The sequence below is a fragment of the Medicago sativa genome, chromosome 6, assembly GCF_051527215.1.
Source record: "Medicago sativa cultivar Bolivia chromosome 6, Bolivia_mono, whole genome shotgun sequence".
In the NCBI taxonomy this organism is placed as follows: Eukaryota; Viridiplantae; Streptophyta; class Magnoliopsida; order Fabales; family Fabaceae; genus Medicago; species Medicago sativa.
The window spans coordinates 78588098-78611243 of NC_140754.1; the positions used below are offsets into that span (position 1 = coordinate 78588098).

The 23146-nt window shown below is 31.7% G+C and overlaps 1 protein-coding gene and 2 long non-coding RNA genes across 26 annotated transcripts; all 3 read left to right on the plus strand.

Moving 5' to 3' along the window:
* The first annotated feature begins 380 nt into the window (after nt 1-380).
* LOC146917068 (uncharacterized) lies at nt 381-3990 on the plus strand. The gene is made up of 2 exons (XM_085718883.1): nt 381-720; nt 3203-3990. Exons 1-2 carry the CDS (start codon nt 553-555, stop codon nt 3731-3733), a joined length of 699 nt encoding a protein of 232 aa, XP_085575009.1. The 5' UTR covers nt 381-552; the 3' UTR covers nt 3734-3990.
* Nucleotides 3991-10639: 6649 nt separating this feature from the next.
* On the plus strand, nt 10640-12303 carry LOC146917069 (uncharacterized). The gene is made up of 5 exons (XR_015015453.1): nt 10640-10906; nt 11262-11552; nt 11701-11836; nt 11987-12120; nt 12283-12303. It is a non-coding gene; the product is annotated as an uncharacterized LOC146917069 (long non-coding RNA).
* Nucleotides 12302-16442, plus strand: LOC146917070 (uncharacterized). Of its 24 annotated transcripts, none has more exons than XR_015015444.1 (10): nt 12323-12353; nt 12473-12532; nt 12838-12858; nt 12943-12987; nt 13319-13506; nt 13598-13720; nt 14388-14615; nt 14715-14985; nt 15400-15515; nt 16047-16442. It is a non-coding gene; the product is annotated as an uncharacterized LOC146917070 (long non-coding RNA). The 24 variants fall into 24 exon arrangements; XR_015015443.1 differs by having other exon boundaries at nt 12339-12353; nt 12463-12532; XR_015015432.1 differs by lacking the exon at nt 12838-12858 and having other exon boundaries at nt 12302-12353; nt 12463-12532.
* The last annotated feature ends 6704 nt before the right edge of the window (nt 16443-23146 follow it).

Sequence of the window (23146 nt, forward strand, 5' to 3'; positions counted from 1 at the left end):
GTCCTCCACATGTGCAGTTGCGGAAACTAATATCTCGAGTCTTGTGAGACATCAAATGGACGACAAATTTTTCCTGAGTTTTAACGATGTTGCAACCCTAAAGTTGAATTCTAACTCAGAAACTTGATAAATTAGAAGAGACCCGTGTTATCTTATCTAAGCACTCTTAAATTATTAAATGTTAAATTCTGGTGAACACCAAACATGTCTTTTTGCTTGTATCTAAAGTTTTTTAAAGGAAAAAATAATTAAAAGAAAGAAAATTTATTATTCGTTTATGTTTTCGTCTCGTTCCGTTCATGAATAGAAGAGGATAAGAATATTAAAAGTAAAACTATTAGGTTTTCAAAGTAGCTAGTAACCAAAAAATATGTTATATATAGATGTACACAAACATATAACTGTGGGTGTGCATTCAGCCAAGGTGAAAGTAATAGTAACAGTAATTACGTACCTAAAGGAAAACAAAATCAAGATCTAGCACAAGTGGTTGATGCGTACGTGAGAGTTTAAAACCTTGATTATCGAATTCGATTCATACAGATAAAGAATATGGAGTGGCAAAAATATTATATGGATATGCTGCTTGTACCATGCGGGTTTCTCATCCTCGTTTTCTATCATTATTGGTTATGGCATATGACTCGATCACAGCCATACACCACAACGTTTGGAAGAGATGCAGATGGTCGAAGACATTGGGTTCCTGTCATGATGAAGGTAACACACACAAAACTATAAGTGGAATTAATATAAATTATGTTTTTGTACTGCAAATGAAAATTTCATTACCCACAAACCTTTAAATTTAATTTCATTTTTGTACTGCAAATGAAAATTTCTATAAGTGGAATTAATATAAATTATGTTTTTGATAAAAAAAAAAAATTGTTACCCACAAACCGGAATTAAGTATATGGAGTATTCGACCCATCAAATAAAAATAATTACCCACCCCTCCACCAAATCCCTAAATCATTGAATTTTTACAATTAATAATATGTTAATTTCTTCTTCTACAAGCTAGTCCAATGTCAAATAATTTATCTTCATTTTTTTAAAAAAAAAAATAATTTATCTTCAATAACTCAGCTATGTGTTTTTAGGGGACTTAATTTAAATGTGTTTATTCAAATTGGTGTTGCAATTTGTTGGCTTGTTTAAAAGACTTTAATTATGCGTAAAATAAATTTAAAAGAAAGAGCTCTCCAAATAGGAGAAATATCCAATAGAGAGAAATTAATTGTTTAGGAGAAATAGTAAAATACCAAAGACACCAACTTTCCATCTTTGAATCCATTTCTTCTTGGTAATACTATTTGATGTAAGTACTACATTTCTATGTGGAGCTAGCTTATGTGTTAGGTTTGAGAGATGAATTATGTGATTTTCTACCTCCGTCCTTAATTATAGAATATCATAAAACATTTTGTTCTCGTAAACTTAACTCAGCTAGTAAGGACAATGTATAAATATATGCAAGGTTTGGGGTTCAAACTCTGTCCACCACTAAAACAAAAAAAATATCATAAAACATTTTATTGTTATTTTTTCTTAGGCACTTTTAAAGTTTATTTGCAACTACCTTCATTATTTGTTTACATCAATATTTCTAATTATTTTATATCCTATTGTACTAACTAAGAAGCAAGCTGAGTCCCCTGAAAAAATGAAGTTAAATAATAAAAACTAATAAGTAATGAATAAATATTGAGGAAGATAAAAGAATTCTCCTATCCAAAAGGGTAAATTAGAAAGAAAGAAAAAAATACTAGTAAATTATATATTATTATCAATTTTAATTTCATGTGATTTAGTCAATGAAATCCTGTACATTTTTGTTTGAAAGAGAAATTGTGTACATTTAACAATAGAGGTAGTCGTTATATAAATGGTTGTACCAAATACGTAGATTGGTGAGCAAGAGCCATAAGAAAACTTATAAACAAATGGTGTAATGTTGTATCTATGAAACCAACATAATCACTAATCAACAATTATCACCAACATTATTATATCCAATATATAGGAAGTGTGAAGCAAAAAAAATTAAGGATGTTAAAGCTTAAGTTGAAAATATAAAATTCTTCAAATAAAAGTTTAAAATATAAAAAGGAGCGAGATTTGTCTATTAATAAACCTCTGAAAAAAAAATCATCTGAATTGTATTTTGACTGTTAATATTTCGGTTTCTTTTTGGCCTCTTAAAAAAAAATAAACCTCTGAAAAATAGTCTAAGAGTGGTCCTTCGTCATTTTTAATAAAAAAACATTTTACAATGATAAAAAGTGGATGGCATAAACAATATTTTATTTTATTCCCCCTATAAAAAAAAATATTTTATTGATATCTGGTTGGTCCACATCAAATCCTCAAATGAGTGATATTTGCCTTAAGAACCCTATTATGAGACCATCCTCAATGGAGGAGGCTTAGCTCATTAAGTATGGTGTAGCTAATATGTATGCCATCGTGGAAGAAAATATGAAAGATGCATGTGGAGTAGGAGAGTTCAACTAAGCACTCTTTCTCCATGGGTCCAACAACTTTTTATTGCTGGAATTTATTTAAATTTATTTATAGATGTAAGATTGAGGGTGTTTTTTTTTTTTTTTACAAAATGTAAGATTGAGTGTTTATTATGGACTATTATTAAAAAATTATAAATGAGTAATTTGTACATATTAGATCCACTTAGGTATTCAAAAGTGGATATCTTCATTGTGGATGATACGAAGCTAGATTCATGATGTCTCAAATTTCTAAATAACAGTATTTTTACGGATTAAAAATAAAGATTAACATTTTTTATTGCCATAAAAAAAGCAACAGCGTTTTAAAGAAAGACATTATACAACAAAAATTTATTGAAGAGGTAACTTTATCAATTTAAAAATGTGACTCTTTGTTTTATATTAATTGGGCAAAAGTAACACTTCAAACATTGAATCAAGAAGAATATTATGATATAAGCTTAATTAGCCACCAAAAAGAAACATTAATCCTTTGACTCTATACTGTTACAAATAAGACATTTTTTTTAAGGATGTTACGAATGGTATTTAAAATATTAAACTAGAGCCATAAGATTGCTGCTGTACATTACTATGCTTTTGGAAGGATTTATGTACGATTATCCATTATTTCATTTTTTATCATACATAAAAATAAAAATAATAATGTTACTTGTAAAAATATGCAGGATATTGACAACAAAAACTTGGTTGCAGTGCAAAGCCTTCGAAACCTAATAATGGGAACAACCCTAATGTCAACAACATCCATTCTCCTATGTGCTGGCTTAGGAGCAATTATAAGCAGCACATATAGTGTTAAAAAGCCTATCAAAGAATCAGTTTTTGGAGCACATGGTGAATTTGTTGTGGTACTAAAATTTGCCATAGTACTAACAATGTTATCATTCTCATTTATTTGTCACACTCTATCTGCAGCATTTATCAATCAAGTAAATATGTTAATATCAACTCCACAAAGTGTTAAGTCTATGGTGACACCAGAATATTTAACCCAACATCTTGGAAAGGCTATGTTATTGAATGTTGTTGGAATTAGGCTTTTTTATACAGCAATCACACTTCAACTTTGGATATTTGGACCTTTGTTACCTTTCCTATCTTCAATGCTAATGGTTTGTATACTTTACAATCTTGACTTTGTTGGTGGGGACCGCCCTAGGAATGTGGAGATGGAGTTTATTGGGAATGATCCTTGATAGACATTACTAAAAAAAAAAAAAATTAAGTTATAGAAGAAATTATAGAAAAGAAAAATATGAAATTCGTACTTTTATGTTAAGCGAAATTCAAAACAAATTTAATAATTTTTCCATTTCTAATTAGAGTGGTTAATCCTATTTTTTTAACAGTGATATTGAAATGTTTAATTCCTATTTCTTATATATTGTACCCTTTGTGTGTTCTTAAAGGAAAACATGTTTGTATATATGTTAGATAATATTTGTATTGTCTATTTCATTGTATAATTATGTATATTTATATTTATACGAGCATTTTGACTATCAAGCGTTATCAAATTGTAATTGGAATGATGCTCTTGTTGTGAAACTCTTGGGGAAAACTCTCGGTTACAACACTATGAAGGATTGTCTCCAAAAAGTTTGGAAATTGCAAGGAGGATTTGAAATCATGGATAATAATAATGGATTCTACATGGTGAAAATCGACCAAGCTGTAGACAAAGAAAAAAATATCACCGGAGGGCCATGGCTGATTTTTTATCACAGCTTAGGAGTTTCTCACTGATCTCCTTAGTTTGCATCCTCTAATGCAAAGGTTGACTCCTCAGTACGTTTTCCTAGTCTGAACTTAGTTTATTATGATGAAAGTTTCCTGTTGGCAATGGCTTCAGCAATAGGAAGACCAATTAAAGTAGACACCAATACTTTGAAAATTGAAAGAGGTAGATTTTCTAAAGTCTGTGTCGAAGTGGACCTCACTGTACTTGTTGTAGGAAAAATTTGGGTCAATGGACACTCGTATAAGGTCCAATATGAAGGCATCCACCTTATTTGCATAAATTGTGGTTGTTATGGCCACCTTGGTTGGAATTGCCCCCTCACCCAAACTGTGTCGGAAGCGGCAACACAACCCCACAATAGCCAAAATTTGTGCCCTAGCCAAAAGTCAAACCTCAGTCAACACCCAATTATTCCTCAACAAGAAAATTGCAGCGAATCATCTTAGAGGAGTTTTTAAAATGACAGTTGTTGTCAATAGATTTTATAGCAAAGGCCATGGGAACATTTGAGGCTTGTTCTATTTTACTCTTTAGAGATGTGATCTCTTATTCTAACTTAGGACAAGCTTCACATGTATCAATATCCTTAGGTTTAGACTTAGGTGTTATTGATACAATTGACTTAGGTGACTCTTTTTATGGAAATTGCAAATTTCTTGTTCTATAGAGATGCATACTCCTTTTAAAAAGTTCAAAATCTTCTTTCATTTTTAAAATTTCAGCCTCTAACTTGAGAATGGTTCTCTTTTGAGAGCCTATTTTTTATAGGCATTCATAACATCTCCATGCATTTCTATAACAACATTTTGCAATTCATTATATGAAGGATTATTGTCGGAATCCAAATCACTAACCTCAAGAAGCTTATTCTTTTGTCTTTGTTGTCCCATGAACCATAGATTAGCAACTTCATCGTTATTAGAGTCACTTCGTGTAGAGGAAAATTTGTTCATCTTCCCATGCTATTTAAGCTCTTCTCCCTTTTGACATATCAGATGAGTTAGATTTGCCTTTTGTTTTAAGCAGTTCGGGACATTCACTCTTTAGGTGACCGGATTTTCCACATCCATAGAAATTTGGACCCTTTTCATCCTCTTGAAGGAGAGTCTTCTCAGAGTTCCCAAGGTTCTTGTCACTACGCTTTAACCCATTCTTTTGGATGTAATGATTAAAGCGTCTAACAAACTACCCCATTTCTTCATCACTAGGTGATTCACTTCCGGGGTCACAATCTCGATGTTTAGACGAGGAGGCTTTTAGAACAACTGGTTTCTTTTCTTTTTTCTTAAGGTCTTCCTCACTAGACTTCAATCTTATAATCTCATGCTCATGTTCCTTGAGTTTTCCATAGAGAGTGGTAATGCTAAGGGTATTAAGGTTTTGTAATTCCTTAATAGCCGTCACTTTAGGTTGCCAATCCTTAGTCATACATCTCAAGATTTTATTAGTGCAATCTTGGTTTAAGATGTCCTTTCCTAGGTTTTGTAACTTGTTAACAATATCAGTGAACCTCATTTGCATAGAGGAGATGGATTCACCATCCTCCATGCGAAAAGTTCATATTGTTGAATGAGAGTATTAATTTTAGATTGCTTAACGTCGTCAGTTCTCTCTTGAAGAGTTTCCAACACGACCCACATAGCCTTAGCGGTTTTACAATGAGAGACGGAATGATACTCATTCACCTTAAGAGAGGATATGAGTATGTTTATCCCCTTCAAATGGTATTGGACCTTCTTTTTGTCATCGTCACTCCAATCGGCTTTTGGTTTGTCTTGTGTGACACCATTAGCAACAATTTGCAGTTGAAACCGCCCATTGGTTACAGGATCCCACACATCCATGTCCACCGATTGGATATGAATGCTCATGAATTCTTTCCAATAGTCGTAATTTTCGCCGTCAAAAATTGGTGCTCTATTATACGCCCATTTTGGCTCCGTACTTGCCATATTGACTCTTCCGGTGATAAACCGTTAGCGAAGAGACCTGGCTCTTGATGCCACTTGTTGGTGGGTTGGCAATGTAATACGCGCTATAGGGGGTGAATAGCATTTTAAAATTTACATCGAGTTTGTAGCGAAAGCGTTTTCAGTAAAGGCAAATTACGACTTATCGGATTATGCAAGGTTTAATAACCATGATAATAAATAACAAGACTATATTCAAACTAAGATCAAGTTTGAATTGAGAGATTCTAAGTAATCTTAACACAATCCAATATTAACACAATTCACAAAAGATACAAAACAAGCACAACTCAAACCAAACCTAAAAACAATTAATCAATGATACTAATTAACACAATTGTGTAGGTGTGATCTTATAGTAATGTGAGACAAATCAAAATCAAGTTTAAAGGATTAAACCTAGATCACACTTAATTTCTACACTTTCAATTTTTAAAGCTTCAAATACACAATTAATCAAAATTAAAGAGGATAGAGAAGAGAGAGAACGCCGAGATTTATAGTAGTTCACCCTTTCGTCTTCGCTTCGGGCTACGTCTACTCTTCTTGATGCAAAATGCCTCCACCAAGGACATCCACTAGAATTCGAATGTTTGATTACAAGAATTCCTTGAAACTACCCTAGTTCTTCAATTCCTATACAATCACTCCCCCAATATTCAAAACCCCTAGTTCATGAGATGCATCATATTGAAAGTCTTCTATGTTCACAATCTCTTTAGGACTTCTGAATTTCTCTTTGTTGTCTCGATTCTGATCATGCTGTTCTTTGGCTCCTTCCTTATTCTCAGGGTTTTAGGCCTATATATCATGACTTTCTTCCTTTGATTATCATGTTTATGTTTATGGGATACATGAGGTTTCAATCTTCTAAATGTTTCCACTGAATGCCCTATATTTTGACAATGGTAATCTTTCATACTCATCATCATCAAAGAATGTGCATCCTTATCTTTTTACAAGAATGTGATCATGCAAATGATTATATAGGTCAACATCAACCATAAATCAAGAAAGATGTCCGGTGGTTCAGATTCGAGTATTCTCATCCAAGGACAAAGAAGTTTCAATGCTTGAGGCAATAGAAAATAGAGTTTTAGAAAAAAGGGGGTTTAAATCAGGGGTTACCCTATGTTTAGCGTGATCTTTTGTGTTGTAGTGGGTTTGAGTACCCCTTTTACTCATTTCAATTAAATCTTGTTGCTTATAAAAAAAAATAGAGTTTTAGGCTTCCAATACTTGTGAGGCAAGTCATGGATATCCTACATTAGATGTTTTTGTTCTAAAATCATTCGGCTTTACATTTGTTGTCAAAGAAAAAGCACAAAGAAGATATTATTATTTCAAATTCCATGTTCTAACAAACCTAACTGGTCACATATCATATTGATTTTGAAGAAAGAACTCAAAATTTCATACTAAGGGATGCCATTCTCCACTAGAGACCAAAACTTGATTAGCTAGTCGTGCAAGTCAGTGTATGAGGGTGTCTCCTTCCGCCAGAACCAACCTACCATGAAGGCTACTTTTGCATTGTTTGCAAGAGCCTTGCCTTTCAAAGCAAGGTTTTGGTAGTTGACAAAATGGTATGTTACAAATGTTTTAAAGAGCTTGAGGAAACATTTTTGTTTGAGGTGATGCATTAAAAGATGGATCCATGAATACAATCAGACAAACCCTATGGAAGAGGAAACCCTTGAAGAAATCAAACACTCCAAAATTATCTTATCTAAAATAAAAAATATTATCCTAAAGAAGGATGCTTCTAATATTGTTTAAAAAAAAGTGTCCAAATTAATGTGGGTCCTGAATCCATTTTGAGTAAAATGCCACAATGCATCCCATGTTGAATATAAATCCACAATCTTACTTACTAAAGCTTGTCGGGTCAAACTAACCCTGACCATAAAATTAACCTAGCATTTTTCCTCCCATTTCTAACGCATTAATTCCAGGTTTGACCTCCTCACCCTTAATACACGCCATAAATACATTTAAATCCAGGTTGTTTAGCAATTCATTTCATTTAAACCCTTAATACACGCCATAAATTCATTTAAATTCAGGTTGTTTTGCAATTCATTTCATTTAAGGACACAGTTGTTTAGAAAATAAAATAATATGGTTGCAACATTTCAATAATAGAACACGGTTGGAAAATAAGATAATATGGTTGCAAATTTTCAATAATATGGTTTCAAAAAAATAAACACAGTTCAAATAAAAGAAATGCGTTAAATAATTTTTTAAAAAAATAAACGATATTTTTTTTCTAAAGCTTGTCTAGTCAAGCAATCCCTAACCCTAATTTTTACCTAGCTTTTTCCCTCCCATTTCAAGGCAATAAATTCGCAGATTTGACCTCCTCACCCCTTTGTCATGCAATAAATGTCATTCATTTCAAATTCAATTGTTTGAATTTCTCATTTAAATGTCCTTAAAGCATTTCGAATTCTCACATTTGACATTCTCACTCCTTTGCCATTCATTAAATGCACTTTTACCATTCATATAAATGCAATTGTTTGACATTCTTCTTTAAGATCAATCTTTTAAATGCTCCTTTACCACACAATAAATTCTATCATTTGACCTTCTCACCCCTTTGTCACGCAATGAATTTCATTCACATCAAATCCAAAAAAATTCTCCTCATTTAAATGCAATTGTTTGACCTTCTTCTTTAAGATCAATCTTTTAAATACTCTTTTACCACACAATAAAGTCTAACATTTGACCTTCTAACCTTTTTGTCACGCAATGAATGTCATTCATATGCTCACGTTTATCTCTTATTATTAAAGCTTAACCCCCTCAGCAAAAATCATCTTCACCCTCTCACGGGTCAGCATAGTCAAGGAAATGTGTGTGTGTGTGTGTTTTTTTTTTTTTGAGGTATTTTAGATACACCATATTTTCTTTGAGTCAATCCATGTTTTAGAAAATTCTAATTGGGGTTTTTCAAGTTGTAGATAAAATCGAATTTTAATTGTATTACACGAGATTAAAATGTGGTTAGTTCTATGTATTTTTCTTATATGTTTTTAAGTTGTTTCTGTTTTTAATCTCAGACTTACCAATGATGATTTAGAGATGTATTTTTGTTTTATGTTTTCAGTAACGTGTAAGATGTTTCCTTATCCTCAGAAAATCTAATGAATATGTCTTTTTTGCGTTAAGTTATATGTCCACCTTTATTTTGATTTAGTATAATATAGTGTATTTGCAAATTATTCCATCTGATATAGTGTTAGAAGAAAATATAAAAGACAAAAAAATTTATGCGCAGACATAGCGTAAACAAAATTTAAATAAGTTAAACAAAGTTTGGATACATCGTTAATACTCAAATTTAAATAAGTTCAACTTATTTTATGATTTTAAGAGATAGAAGCAAAGTTATAAGACATCAAACAAGCTGAGATAGAAGCAAAGCTACAGGTTATCAATTATCGGACATCACATAATATATAGTTTAAGCAGGTCACCTACATATAAATTTAGAGGATCTAAAATACTCAAATTTGAACAAGTTCAACTCAGTTTAGATACATTAATAATACGATCAAGTTTTAAAAAGTTCAACTTATTTTATGATTTTAACATGCATTCATATGGAATTTCAATTCGAAAATGGCCAAGATACTTTTCTATCATTAGTTATCCTTTTTTAATGTAAGTTAGTTGGTCATATGGTAAAGTACACCTGACTATGATTGAATGTATATGTTTGAAACCATTTATTTTAAGTAACATAATGTTGAATGAACGTGTAACCTCTCTTAAGCCTTAGAGGTTAGCATGTCTCAAACATCTGACCTCCACTATCTTCATTCCCATTTAGAGTTTATAAAAATCAAAAATAGTTATATATTCTAATGTAGTAAAAATTTGCTTTGTAAATTGTCCATGTAAATCCAAGAACGTGTTTGCATAAATTGTTCATGTCTCTTTTGTACTTTAATGATGTCATACTCTAACGATGTCAACTTAATACTAATTATGTAATACATCATATTCCTTATGGAACTATTAAATTACAACCCAATTAGACGATATAACTTATTCGTCGCTTTTCTTCGTTGGTTGGACCCGTGCGTCGCACGGGTCGATGTTCTAGTTTTACTAAATATTGTACAAGTCTACATTTTAATTGTACCAATTTTTGGTCCATATTTATGAGCATTCTTTAAACTTCGGATAACACAAACTAAATTTTAATAGATGGATTAGTTTTTTTAAGCAAATAGATTGATTAATTTTCTTTAAGGAAAATTGATAGATAAATTAACACATTGTGATTGGCCGTCAGTGATTAATCATACATAATCTACTAAACTAAATTAGAAAAATAATGTCCGTTGAAATTACCATTTTGCCCTTCTGAGGGGCATTTTGGTAAAATACAAATTGGACTCCCCTTGCCTATATATGTGAAAAGAAAAAAAGAAAAAAAAAAGGGAGAGATAAACGGGAACGGGAGAAAGAAGGGGGGAACGGGAACGGGAAAGGGAAAGGGAAAGGGAGGAGAATCAATTCTCCTTCGTCACAACTGCGGCGAAAAACGGCGGCGCCGGTGAGGAAGAGGAAGAGAGAGACGGTCGTCTCCAATCTAAAGCCATGCATGTATGATTCTCTCTGGTTGTTTCATATCGCAGGTTTGTGTCCGGTTCTGTTGATCGCCATCATCATCTCAGTTTGGTTTCTTGCTTTTTTTTCTGCATGCATGTTTCTTCTTTATGTTGTTTTTGATGTTTCTTTACCTCTCTTCTTCATGTAGCTTAGTCGATTGAGAGTTTGTTTGGTTTGTATGTTGTGTTTGTTTTAATTAATTTAGAGACTTTGGTTTAATTTTGTCTGAGTTTATGAATTTGTGTTTTTCTATGTTTGTTTCTGGGTTTGAGTATTTTGTTTTGTTTATTGATTTTGGGTTATGGTAATCTGTTGTGAGACTACAAAATTTCAGTTGGTGACTATATTATTTTTGGTGAGTTTGCTATTCTCCATTTTCAGTTTTGTATGGCGGCCGAAACAGGAAGAGTAACGAAGACGAAAGGGAACACAGTTGTTACAGGCGCAGATTGTAAAGGAACGGCGACGTCGATGTTGATAAGCGCCGATTGTTATCGACGGCGATGGTCGTGAGAAGAGAAGAAGGAAAGGGAACACGGTTGTTAGGTTGTGGATTTGGGAATTTACGATAAGCAAAATGATTTGAATTAAAATGTGAATCTTGAGCCGGCAACGACACATGGGACAACGATAAACTCTGGATTAAAATTCTGAACCAAATCAAAGTTAATAGTAAGTTTATTATGATTTGATATGTTTTTATCTTATTTATAGGTTTCTTATAATGTGTTTTGAGTTGTTGGCAATCAAACGATTCCGAACCAAATCAAAGTTAATAGTAATTTTGTTATGATTTGATATGTTTTTATGTAATTTATAGGTTTCTGGGGTGTTTTGGCTCATAAAGCCAAATCAATGCTGGATGAAAACAATCCAGCTCCGCAACAACAAGACACCATGCCTAAACACTCAAATCACACTCATTTAATACCTTTACAAGTCCTTTTTCAACTCAGGTGATTACCATTTATTATGTTCAATGCAATGCATGGATATGATACATGATATAACATAATGTTGCAAAAAATATGTTTGTCATTTACATTATTAGTTGAATGGGAATCAACTTATTTCTGTGTGATTTTGCTTTTGTATGGTTATTCAAGCCATTATATCAGCCTTCTGACTATAATAAAAGAATGGACAATCCTTCGATTCGGAAGGGCTTGGATGCAATTACTACTTCCCTCAATCAGCTAGGTGACACCTTTGAGAAGGCTTTTGAGGTCAATCTGTCTGTGTAAGAATGACACAATACATAATTGTTGATGAGTTTCTCTGAATTTCATGTTTCGATAGAGTACATCAAAGTATTGATATCTTCGATTTTTTTGACAACTCACTTATGATTTTATTTATACATCACATTCTTTAGTTCAATGTTACTTTTGATTCTTTTCAGGAAGGAAAAACAATGGTGGAGTGAGTTTTGCAGCTTCACTTTCCTACTTTGGCTGAATCTATAGCTTTGAGGTGGTAATTGATTTTGTTTTGGATTTGTGTTGTTGATCTTATTCTGTTCATTTTTGTGTTTTAATTTTGCTATATATTTGAAGAATTCCATTTTTGTGTTCTTTACAAGTGTATTGCAGGAGCTATGGGTTGAATCATTCATTCTCAAGATATCTTGACGACAAAAGAAAGAACAAATGGTATGTGTTTCTTATTGTTTTATTTGATATTCATCATATATTTTGAATATTGGTTTGTAAGCATAAGAGGTTTTCGTTTTGGTATTTGATAGTTAAAAGAAAGATTTGTTTTGGTAATTAAGCGCTTTGATTTGGTCATGTTGTGTGCTCTGATATGTGAAGGCGGATTCACAGTGCATCGACAAAAAAATTTCATGTCTGTTTCTACGCCTTTCATTGCATTGTTGGTGATAAGAGTTCTCCCCCTGTAGTTTCTATGTCTGCTTTGGCTCATGTTTTGAATGCCATTTTATGTTTGATTGCAGCAGTTGGCAAGTTTTGTTGCGGTAGACGTTCTTAAGATACTTTTTCTCAACTTTTTGTCGTATTCTCATCTATGTTCTTACACTAATATCTCTCTTTTTCTGCAGTTTATTCTCAGCTATTTCTTTCCCACCCATTCAACCAAATATCAGGTGAGACACTAAAACAAAACCAAACATTGTCCTCCCTTATAGTTGCCAAGTTTTAGTCATAGTTATTTTACTATATTTTTCATCCTTTGTTGGACTTTAATTGGTTAGCTAGATATATTGTGTCTTGAACCCACAATGTCATAACAATTTTCGAATTGACATGATCTGCAATCTCAGTGCATGTTTAGTTTTTTAGTTTTAACATTTTGTGACAAACAAGTTTCATTTATGTTTCAATTGTCAATGGACAAAGATATAAAATAGAGAAAATACAATGAAGTGTAATTGCAATTACTGTCAAGTTGCATCATGCTTTATTAGCTGTTTTTAGATGTAGGTCGTGATCACTTCAATATAATTTTGCACAAAAAAGAATAGCGGAGGGGACTGAAAATGGGGTAGGAATATCCCTTTGATTAGAAGGATGGTGTGGCTAGGTTTGTGTTCATATGTTGAAGATGGTGGAGAGTGAGACATTGATGGGAAGGTAATGCTTTGACAGGTTTCTTTCTGCTCCAGGTATTTCACTTTTTACTCTTTCCTTTTTTGTTGTTCTGATGTTGTTTGAGAGCATTTTGTCTCATTTTGATGTGTATATATTTTTTGTTAGGTTTTTCTTTTTCAGAATTTGAGGCAGGGGAGGGGAAACTCAAATCATGTGCAAAATGAGAAGGAGAAATTTGAGAAGCTGATTTTGTTTGAGCTTGAATTTGACGGAGAAAGGTTCTTATGGGTAAAGTTTCTTCTTCCACTTTTATTTGTTTCTTTCTCATCTATTTTTCTATAGAAGAAACTAGAATATTCAAATTTGGATGTGCTTTGTTAGATCTTTAATCGTTTGTGAGGGAGTTTTTTCTCCGTGGCTGTCGGTGTGTGTTATGTTGTATTATGTGTTTTGTTTATGTAAGTTTTTTTCCTCGACTACTTCAAATTCAGGTCTGCTTTCGATGTTTCTGTTTAGCCATTTTGTATGATATGCTTTGTTCATTCAATTTTACTCTTTGCCTAATCGTTATTCCTACAGATTAATGTATAAATATGTACACGATGTTAGTTAGTGCCATTAATGTATGAACCACTGCTAAAGTATCACAACATGAATGATATGATTCAATGTTTTGTAGTTTTCTTTTCTCCCACACTTTTCTTTAAACAATTCTCATCAAATATATTGAAAAGGCAAACAAGATTAAGCTGATAAATGAAAAACAAAACTAAAGGGGTGCTATTAAATACATTTAATTGTTTATTGCTTTATATAGCCATTCCATGTTTAAATATTCCTAAAATTCTATTATAAACAGAAGCTTCAGCCACCCTTTATTTCACAACATCCAATTCAACAGTCTTTTTATCACATAAACCTAACAGAACAAACAAAATGGCTGATGCACGTACAGTCCCTGGAGTAGTCCTCCCCTCCTCCACCGGATAACGGAAAATGCCGGTGATGGGCCTCGGTACGGTCGGAAGCAACCAGTAAGTTTACTAGAAAAGATGATGTCCTTGAAGCAATCAGACAAGGTTATAGACATTTTGATGTTGCTGCTGCATATGGTGTACTTCTAAATTATGGGTTACTGATAATCATCCTGAGATCATTGTTCCTGCTCTGCAGAATCTCTAAGGTGATTAATTTTTTTTTCTTCTCAATAGTTAGCTATATTTTTAGTTTTTCTCATAAATTGTGGATATTGATTTGAATGTATCCATGTTTGTTTTTGCAGGACTCTTCAACTAGAATATTTAGACCTCATTTTGATCCATTGGCCAATTACTACTAAACCATGTGAAGATAAATAACCTATTGAAGTATCAGAGATTGTGGAATTTGATATGAAGCGGAGATAAGCAATTGAAATTTTAATGTATGAATATTATTATCAGTTTTGTCATTGGTTGAATTTTTGTAGAGAATGCATCCCTGCAAAATGTAATGAATACTACCCGAATTACGATCAATCCGGATATATCAGAGGCTGCTGAGTTGAAGAAAGGGTTAGTTATTTTATTTCGATTGTTGTGGTTTTTAATATATGTTTAGAAGGATAGTTAACACAACCTTTGCAATTTATCTATTTCCTATAAAAACCTACATAAACTGTGTTAATAGAAAGAGATGATTTTTTCTTCAACTATGGGGAAACTTTTGCTATGATAGCTGCTTCTTTTGTTTCTCTTTTTGAGGTAAGCAATAGGTCCCTTGATAGAATCTCCACAATTTTTTGTTTTGTTTCAATTTTGTATTTTGAACAATGTTCATATTTGCATGTAGTCTACTGGTACATTTTATGTTGCGGCTAGATACGAAAGTGCAACCCCCGTGCCACCTTATGTTACCAGCCGCGGAATTAAATTGTTTGTAACATTGTTAGTACTTTGTTTTTCGGTGTTGATAGATTCGTATTTCAGGTCTACTTTTTCAAGAGCTCTTATTTTGCTGGTGTTTATGCAAATTGCTTTCTGTTTGGGATTATTCCTCCTGTCATGACTTATATTCATCAACAATCCAAGAAGGGAAAAATCAGGTATGGTTTGTGTTTTCCAAGTGATGCTAATTAGAGTTATACATTTCACGATGTAAAGTACTGACACAGGTACGAATACCAAACACGACACTAACACATCGACTCCGATAATAATTTAAGAAAATGAATTTGTTGAATGTAGTCACATGTGTCAGTGTCGTGCCAGTGTTGGGCACTGTGATGTGTCTGACAACATGTTTCAAAATGTTTGTGTTGCAGAGTTTTACATAACAAAATTAAGCATTCAAAAGAAAGGCACAATGTACCTATGCATTACTGCCCTTCATATTGATGGCATGTCCAACTGACATGACACTGTCACATGTGGATTATTCCATTTTCTCAAATTTCTACCACTGTCGACGTGTCAGTATTCGTGTTGTGTTCGATGTCTGTGTTAGTGCTTCATTGCAGTGCAAACAAGTTATACATATAAACTTACTTTCAATTAATCAATTTTTCAGTCCCTTAGAATTTGTGAAGGAAAAGGTTGTGGTTACTGATATCGAATTGTAATGAATGATTTTGCAGGCCAACTTTCATTCAAGGAGGAAATGTGACACTTCTGCTGCTTTTCATTGTCTCGGTCATTTTGGGAATTTGGCATTAGATGTTCTTCAAAAGGCAAGGCTTAGAAGGATTGGGTTTAGCTGCAGTGAAAGTAGTCCGCCGTCATTGCAATCGGCAAATTTCAACTTCTGGGTTGAGATCGGACAGTTCATATTTCAAATTTGTATTTAAATTATGACTTGGTTGTGTCGGAAATCGGAATATGAGTCATCTAATCTTAATCCAACATTCGAGATCTATGAATACTGTAAATGAAGAGTATTTTGACAGTAGACAATTCGGATTCGGTCTAGAAACAGGACAAATTCTGTACTAATTATGGAGTTATGAATAAATAATTTTTTTGCATTCTGTCAAGCATTCAAGCCTTTTTCATCCTTTTTGATATTCTAACAGTTCATGGTTAGTAAAAAACCATTCGTTTTTGGTCACAATGCAAGAAGCATCCACATCTCCCCACTTCCCCCCATAGCGAGAAGTTGCTCCCATCAATTGATAGGGAAGGTAACTGCAGTAAACAAGTAGTGTTGCATTACTGAATATTACATAATAGAAGGTATTGGACAGGCCAAGAGAAATTGTACATCTCAAAATTAAAAAATCAACTCGGTAATGTATTTTTTGGTTGTGGACAGTTCTAACTATAGCAAAATATATCCTTGATATCCTTCCAATTATAAGAATAAGCTAACTTTGGGCTGTGCATAAAGAGTATGAGACCAAAATTAATCTACCTCGAGTAACACAAGTCCTATGACACCAAGTACAAGCCCGGCAGCTCCAACAATTCCAATGGACTCACCAAATAGCACAGCCGCAAGTACAACCACTGTCAAAGGTTGTGAATCAATAATAACCTGCCATATATCCACTCCAGAGAGTCAAAGCAAGCAACAATTCATGCTCCCACTGCTCCAAATCAACGCAAATTTAACTCAAAACAACTTTTCCTCAAGTCCAATTCTATCATGACACATACAGTATTTACAGTTTGATTTTACCGGTTTAAACATTAATCTCAGCCATACAATGTGCACTAGATAAGGACTATACTGCAGTTTCTAGCAACGACGCAAGAACTAGACATAAACACCCAAACAAAACAGCAACATCAATATAACCTCTGTCCATACATATAAGTCTCATTCGGAAGAAGAAAAAAAGTGTCTCTAAATATAAGTCATGTTACAAATTACTAGACACATTTATTTTAGTTTATTTTCCGAGTATAGCCCCTATGTGTAGTATTGAATCTGAATAAAAGTAAGAAAGTAGATATTTTCAAGTTCTAGGCATCTAAGGAATTTTTTTTTGTAAGATCTTAGTCAAACTTAGTAATTTTTTTTTTAAAATTAGTTTAAAGTTATAAATTTATCTTTAATCTTCTATGTTTATGTCGATCCTTTTAAATTATTCCAAGAGGTTAATATGCACTTTCAATGTTAAGTTATGGCAAGAAATTATTTTAACCTTTAAGGTATGATTAAATTGAAGGTTTAAGAAGAAAATGGAGGGGAATTGACATGAATAAGCAACAAAGGTCATGTAGGGGAGGAATTGAGTTGACACAATGCTGGAGAAAATTTTGTATTGGTAATGTATTTGTCGATGGAGATGTTCTTGAATTCACATTTAGGAACATTAAGAACAGTGGTTGAGTTGATGTGAAATTTTTTGTGTGATTATTATTTCCCTTAACTTGGTCATTTTTTTTATCAATGCAGTAATCCTTTTTAGTTTATAAATGTGTAACTTAGAATTATGAATCAGCAACATTTACATCTATGTTCTTAGATAAATTGCATCAACATTATTAAAAAGAGTCGAAGCCTGAGCGCAACTACTAATCGGTTTTACTAATAAACAAATTTTCTAAATTATAACTTATTCAAACAAATAATAAGGAATTTCAGAAACACAATATTCTAACTTGCTTGATTTCCACATTTATAAAGGGCAGTAATTTCTTAGAAAGATGTAGCTATTTTCTGTAATTTGATCATTTCTCCTTTAGAGCAATTTTTTTTTCAAAAAACACGTTATTCAACAAAAGGTAGTGGTTACTTTTGGAATTGAAGATGATGGGGCCATTTTGGAAATTTAACTTTGTAATCCATCAAACACAACTACTTTAGAATCTATGTTGTATAACTTCTGTTTTGGTTTCGTTTATGGTAGACCTATCTAGGATTCGATATGTTATGGATCATGGTTTTTTATATTTATATGCATGTAATATCTAAATTTCGAATCAGTTTACTTTTAAGCGTATTAACAAATATGTGTTTGCCAACACATATTTTTCGAAAAAAAGCAATCCACCCCGTGCGAAGCACGGGTTTGTAACTAGTTTTAGCTGAAAACTATAACTTATATATTTTCTATCTATATACTATCTATTAAAATTGAAGCATTATAAATTTCCCATTTTGCCCCTATGAGGGGCATTTTTGTAATTGTCTAATTGATGGAATCCATTTGTTGCCACCTCACATGTTTCTTGGCCATAATTCCCATATTGCCCCTCACCATTTTTTTTAATTATTTTCTAATTTTTATATTTTTAATAACTTTTAACTATTTTTCAATTTTTATATTTTTAACTATTTTTCAATTTTTTCTCCCAAATTCAGTTGCTTCTACATTGCCGTTGTGGGAGATGAAGGTATCGTTTGACCCGACTTTTTTTCAACTTCTCTACATTTTTAAGGAGAAGTTAGGCCAAATACAATATCAATTAAGTAATTACTAAAAAAAAATGTACTTTTTTTAATGCATAAAATTGAATGGAACGAGTTTTGGCCAAAAGTTGTTGAATGCTACTTCAAAAAACAACTTCTCGACAATTTATTTCACAAGCATCTCTCTTCAATTCACGTTGGAAATATTTTCTTTTATTTTTTAATATTATATTTTCAATATGTTTTTTTTTCTTCCATTTAATTTTTTTTAACCGTTCCATTTAATTTTTTTTAAGGAGGTTCCATTTAATTTTATTACCTTTTTTTCAAAGGAATTTTATTATCTTTTTATCACTTATATATTTAATGTCAATATCGCAAATATATTTTTATTCACATTGTCATTTAATGATACCAAATATTTTTATTTTCTTTCTTCAATCTCGCAAATATATACACACACATTAGCGTTTAGAGTAATACTTTATGTGTGTCTGTTTTTTTGTTACGCTAATGCGTATAATTTTTTTTGGCGTTGCATAATGCGTATGATTATTTAAAATTGTGATTTTAATTTAAAGTAAAGTTGTAGATGTCTTTTCTTCAAAAAAGGTATAGATGCCTAAAAAAATTATTCTTATATATATATATATATATATATATATATATATATATATATATATATATATATATATATATTGCATGCACCTTTATATTGGAACAAACTATGCATATCTTTTTCTTATTCAAAAAAACTAAACACATCTGTTTCTATGACGCCAACAATGTAACAAATATAATATCATATAATATAAATTCTTATCTTTTTGAAAGACACCAAAAATATGGTATTCTTATAGAGTATAACTGAAATAGAAAAAAAACAACTATTTTGATATTATTTATGTTATTATTTCAGGCTCCTTAAATTGTTTATCCTATTCAAATATTTAACAAGTCATTTATATGATGATACAAATTTGTATTCATGTTACACAAAATAAACGTTATTGAGTAAATATAGCATTTGTAAAAAAAATATCTTTTATTTTTTAACATCTTTAGCCTTCAGAAAATATTTTAAACATTTATTTATTTATTATGTTCATTCATAATAAATTCAAAGTTTTGTCCTCGTGAGTTTAGCTCAGATGATAGGAACAATGCGTAAATATTATGATGAATCACAATGTAAAAGTTTGTACAATATTTTCTCAAACAACATTTAACTTAAAAATAGCTTTAAAACTAAAAAAAACAAAGAAACCAAACAACTTTAGCTTCTTTCTTAAAAGTCTTTATTTTAACTTTGTTTTGAAGTAACTTTTAAACCGTAAAAAACCTTGGCCAAACGGTATCTAACTTCAGCTGGGAATATTGTTTCAATTTCTTCTTCATAAGAGGTCATTTTCTTCCTTTTTTCATGGTTTTGAGACCATGCATGACTTGAGTTGACTTATTTTTATGGCTTGAGGGGTTCATTTTTCGACATTGTTTTAGTTTTTGCTTCTTCATAGGTGGTTTTCTTCCTTTTTTCACCATTATGCATTTTAAGAATTTTTTTTTTGTTTTTTTTTTCAATTGTTAGTGGATTATGTACCAGAAATTGTTATGTTGCATGGCTGTAGAAAAATCTTCCTTTGTTATGTGGAGTATAGTAGAGGTCATGATGATTAAATTTTAACTCATGGTAAGGTTTTGACACAATTATTATTTTAGCTTCTGGTACTGTAGTTGAAAAAAAATTGATGCATGTGGGTTATTTTAGTTTTGGTGAGTAATCCTAAAGCTGTAACAGTTTTCATATTTGGTTTATTCTTTCCAATATCATTGAGTCGTACGAAAGTTGATTGGTGTAAATTTATTTTGGTCATATCATTGAGGTCCAGAAAGTTGATGTTATAGAAATTTGTGCATTTAAGATCAGGTTGATTTGATGATACAAAAATTGATCACATAGAAATATGTTAGTTTCTTTCGATATCAGAATGAACAAAGAGAATAAAATTAAATGATGTATTATTGTATTTCTATATAGGACTTTCCATGTCAAGAGATTATGACTACATTAAAGATCTCAAAAATTATTTGGACATTTGGAAAATAGGATTTGGAGTTATGGATTCTTGGATTGTGACTGGTAGTAATGAGAATCAACATATGAAGCTCATTATTTGTGATGCAAAGGTTAGATGAGTTATTTAAGATTTGTTGTAATTTCCTTTATGATTTATCAATGTTACTTATTAGTGTACAATTTGATTTATTTATATTTTTTGGTTTCTTTCTCGGATTTAGGGTGATCGAGTTCATGTAATAACTCGATATAGAGAATTGAAGCATTGAAAGGCTTTGATCGAGAAAAACAAGACCTATACTTTGTAGTCCTTAAAAAAAAAAGACTTATACTTTGTATAATTGTCATGTGTTTGATAATGACATTGCATTTAGTCCCTTTAAGGTTGTTTTTGGTTCTGGTACAAACGTGCAGAAGTATGACAAGTTATACTACCTTTATTTTATAAATTATATGTAACTATCTTATCCATGTTAATATGCATTACACTAATATTGCAGTTATTTCCCTATTTAGCATTTCCCAAACGAGGTGTCAAGAACAATTCTGAAAGGAAAGTGCAAAACAATCACTCTCATTGATGACCAGACACAAAGAAAGTATAAGTGTCGCCTCATTACCGCCGAAAGAGAAAGCTATGAAAAATACTTTGGTGGGCATTGGTTCAATTTCTGCAGAGAACGTGTGATGGAAGAAGGTGGTAAGCTCATCTTTGATCTCGAAAAGCCACCGAAGAACTTGCACGTTCGAGTTGTTCCAAAGTAGATCTTTGCTGCTGAACTATTTGAACTTTTACTATTTTGACGTATCGCTTTGGACTGTAATCGTAAACTATCTTGACTTTGGGATGTCATTTGTTCTTTTCATTTTGTCTGATGTAAATATTGGCTCAAATCCCTTTTTGGTTAGTTTATGACACTTGCAGTCTCTTTTATAAACCTAACTATTATGTAACGTTAATCTGCACATTGTTGGTTCCTTCATTGGTTCCAATTAGTATCATGTTAATTATAATGTTGTTTTCCTAATCTCTTAAACAAAATAGAACATGCTCTTTTCCTACAGCAAATCTTTATAATACACGAAAAACAATCACACTCATCGACAAACAAGTTCAAAAAGGTATAAGTGTCGCTTGATAACACCAAAGAGAGCAAGTTACGAAAAATACTTAGGCGGCCAGTGGTTCAACTTTTGTCGAGAACATATGTTAGAGGTAGGTGATAACCTAATTTTTGATCTCGAGAAGCGACCTAAAAATATGCATGTTCAATTCGTTCCCAAATAAAGATTTGGTGTTCATGATCCGCACTTTCAACAAATCACCTTAACTCGAATCGTAGACTATATTATCTTCACTCACCGATGCTACTTCTTTGGTTGATTTCATCTGATGTAAATATGGGTGTCAATCCTTTTTTGGTACTCTATAACAACAACACTACTTTTTATAATTTTGGATAATATGTAATCATAATTCACACATCATTGGTTCCTTTATTGGTTTCAATTATTTTCATCCTAAATATCATGTCAATTCCTACTCTCATAAACTGATTATATGCTCTTTTAATCAGCTCATACATATTTTATGATGAATCACAATGTTCCGTCATTTTAACATCTCTTCTTTCGAAGAATTTTTTTATCGAATACGTTATTGAACCCGTGCGAAGCACGGGTTTGTAACTAGTTTGTCAAAAAAATAACTTATATATTTGGCTAGTGTTTAATTTTAAACAACAAAAAAACTTATTTGGGAAGTGTATCATAACTCCATTAAAAGATGAATTGTTCCGGAGACACCAAAATCTATTACTGGGTGAAATAACTCTTGGCCAGATTTTACTTACTTCCCAACATAATTTCATATTACAAGAGCTTTCTTCCCCTAAAAATCAGAGAATTAACAAAAGAAATAAGAAGTCAACTTTTGATAAAGCCAAATGCTTATTTTTGTATGCATATAGTATATGATATATATCTTCTTTTTTTTTTACAAAGTATATGATATATATATCTATTATTTTAAAATGACAGCGAAATAAAAAGAGAGCGTGTCATTTGAACATATGTTTTAGCCATTGTCATCCCATTCCTTTCATGAATAGAAAACAAGAATATTTTTGTACCAAAAAAAATTAAAAAAGAAAACAATAATATTTCAATGTAACCATTAGGTTTTCAGTGTAGCCACACTCAGTGAAAAATATGTTATATATGTGTGTGTATGTGTGTGTTTATATATATATATATATATATATATATATATATATATATATATATATATATATATGCACAAA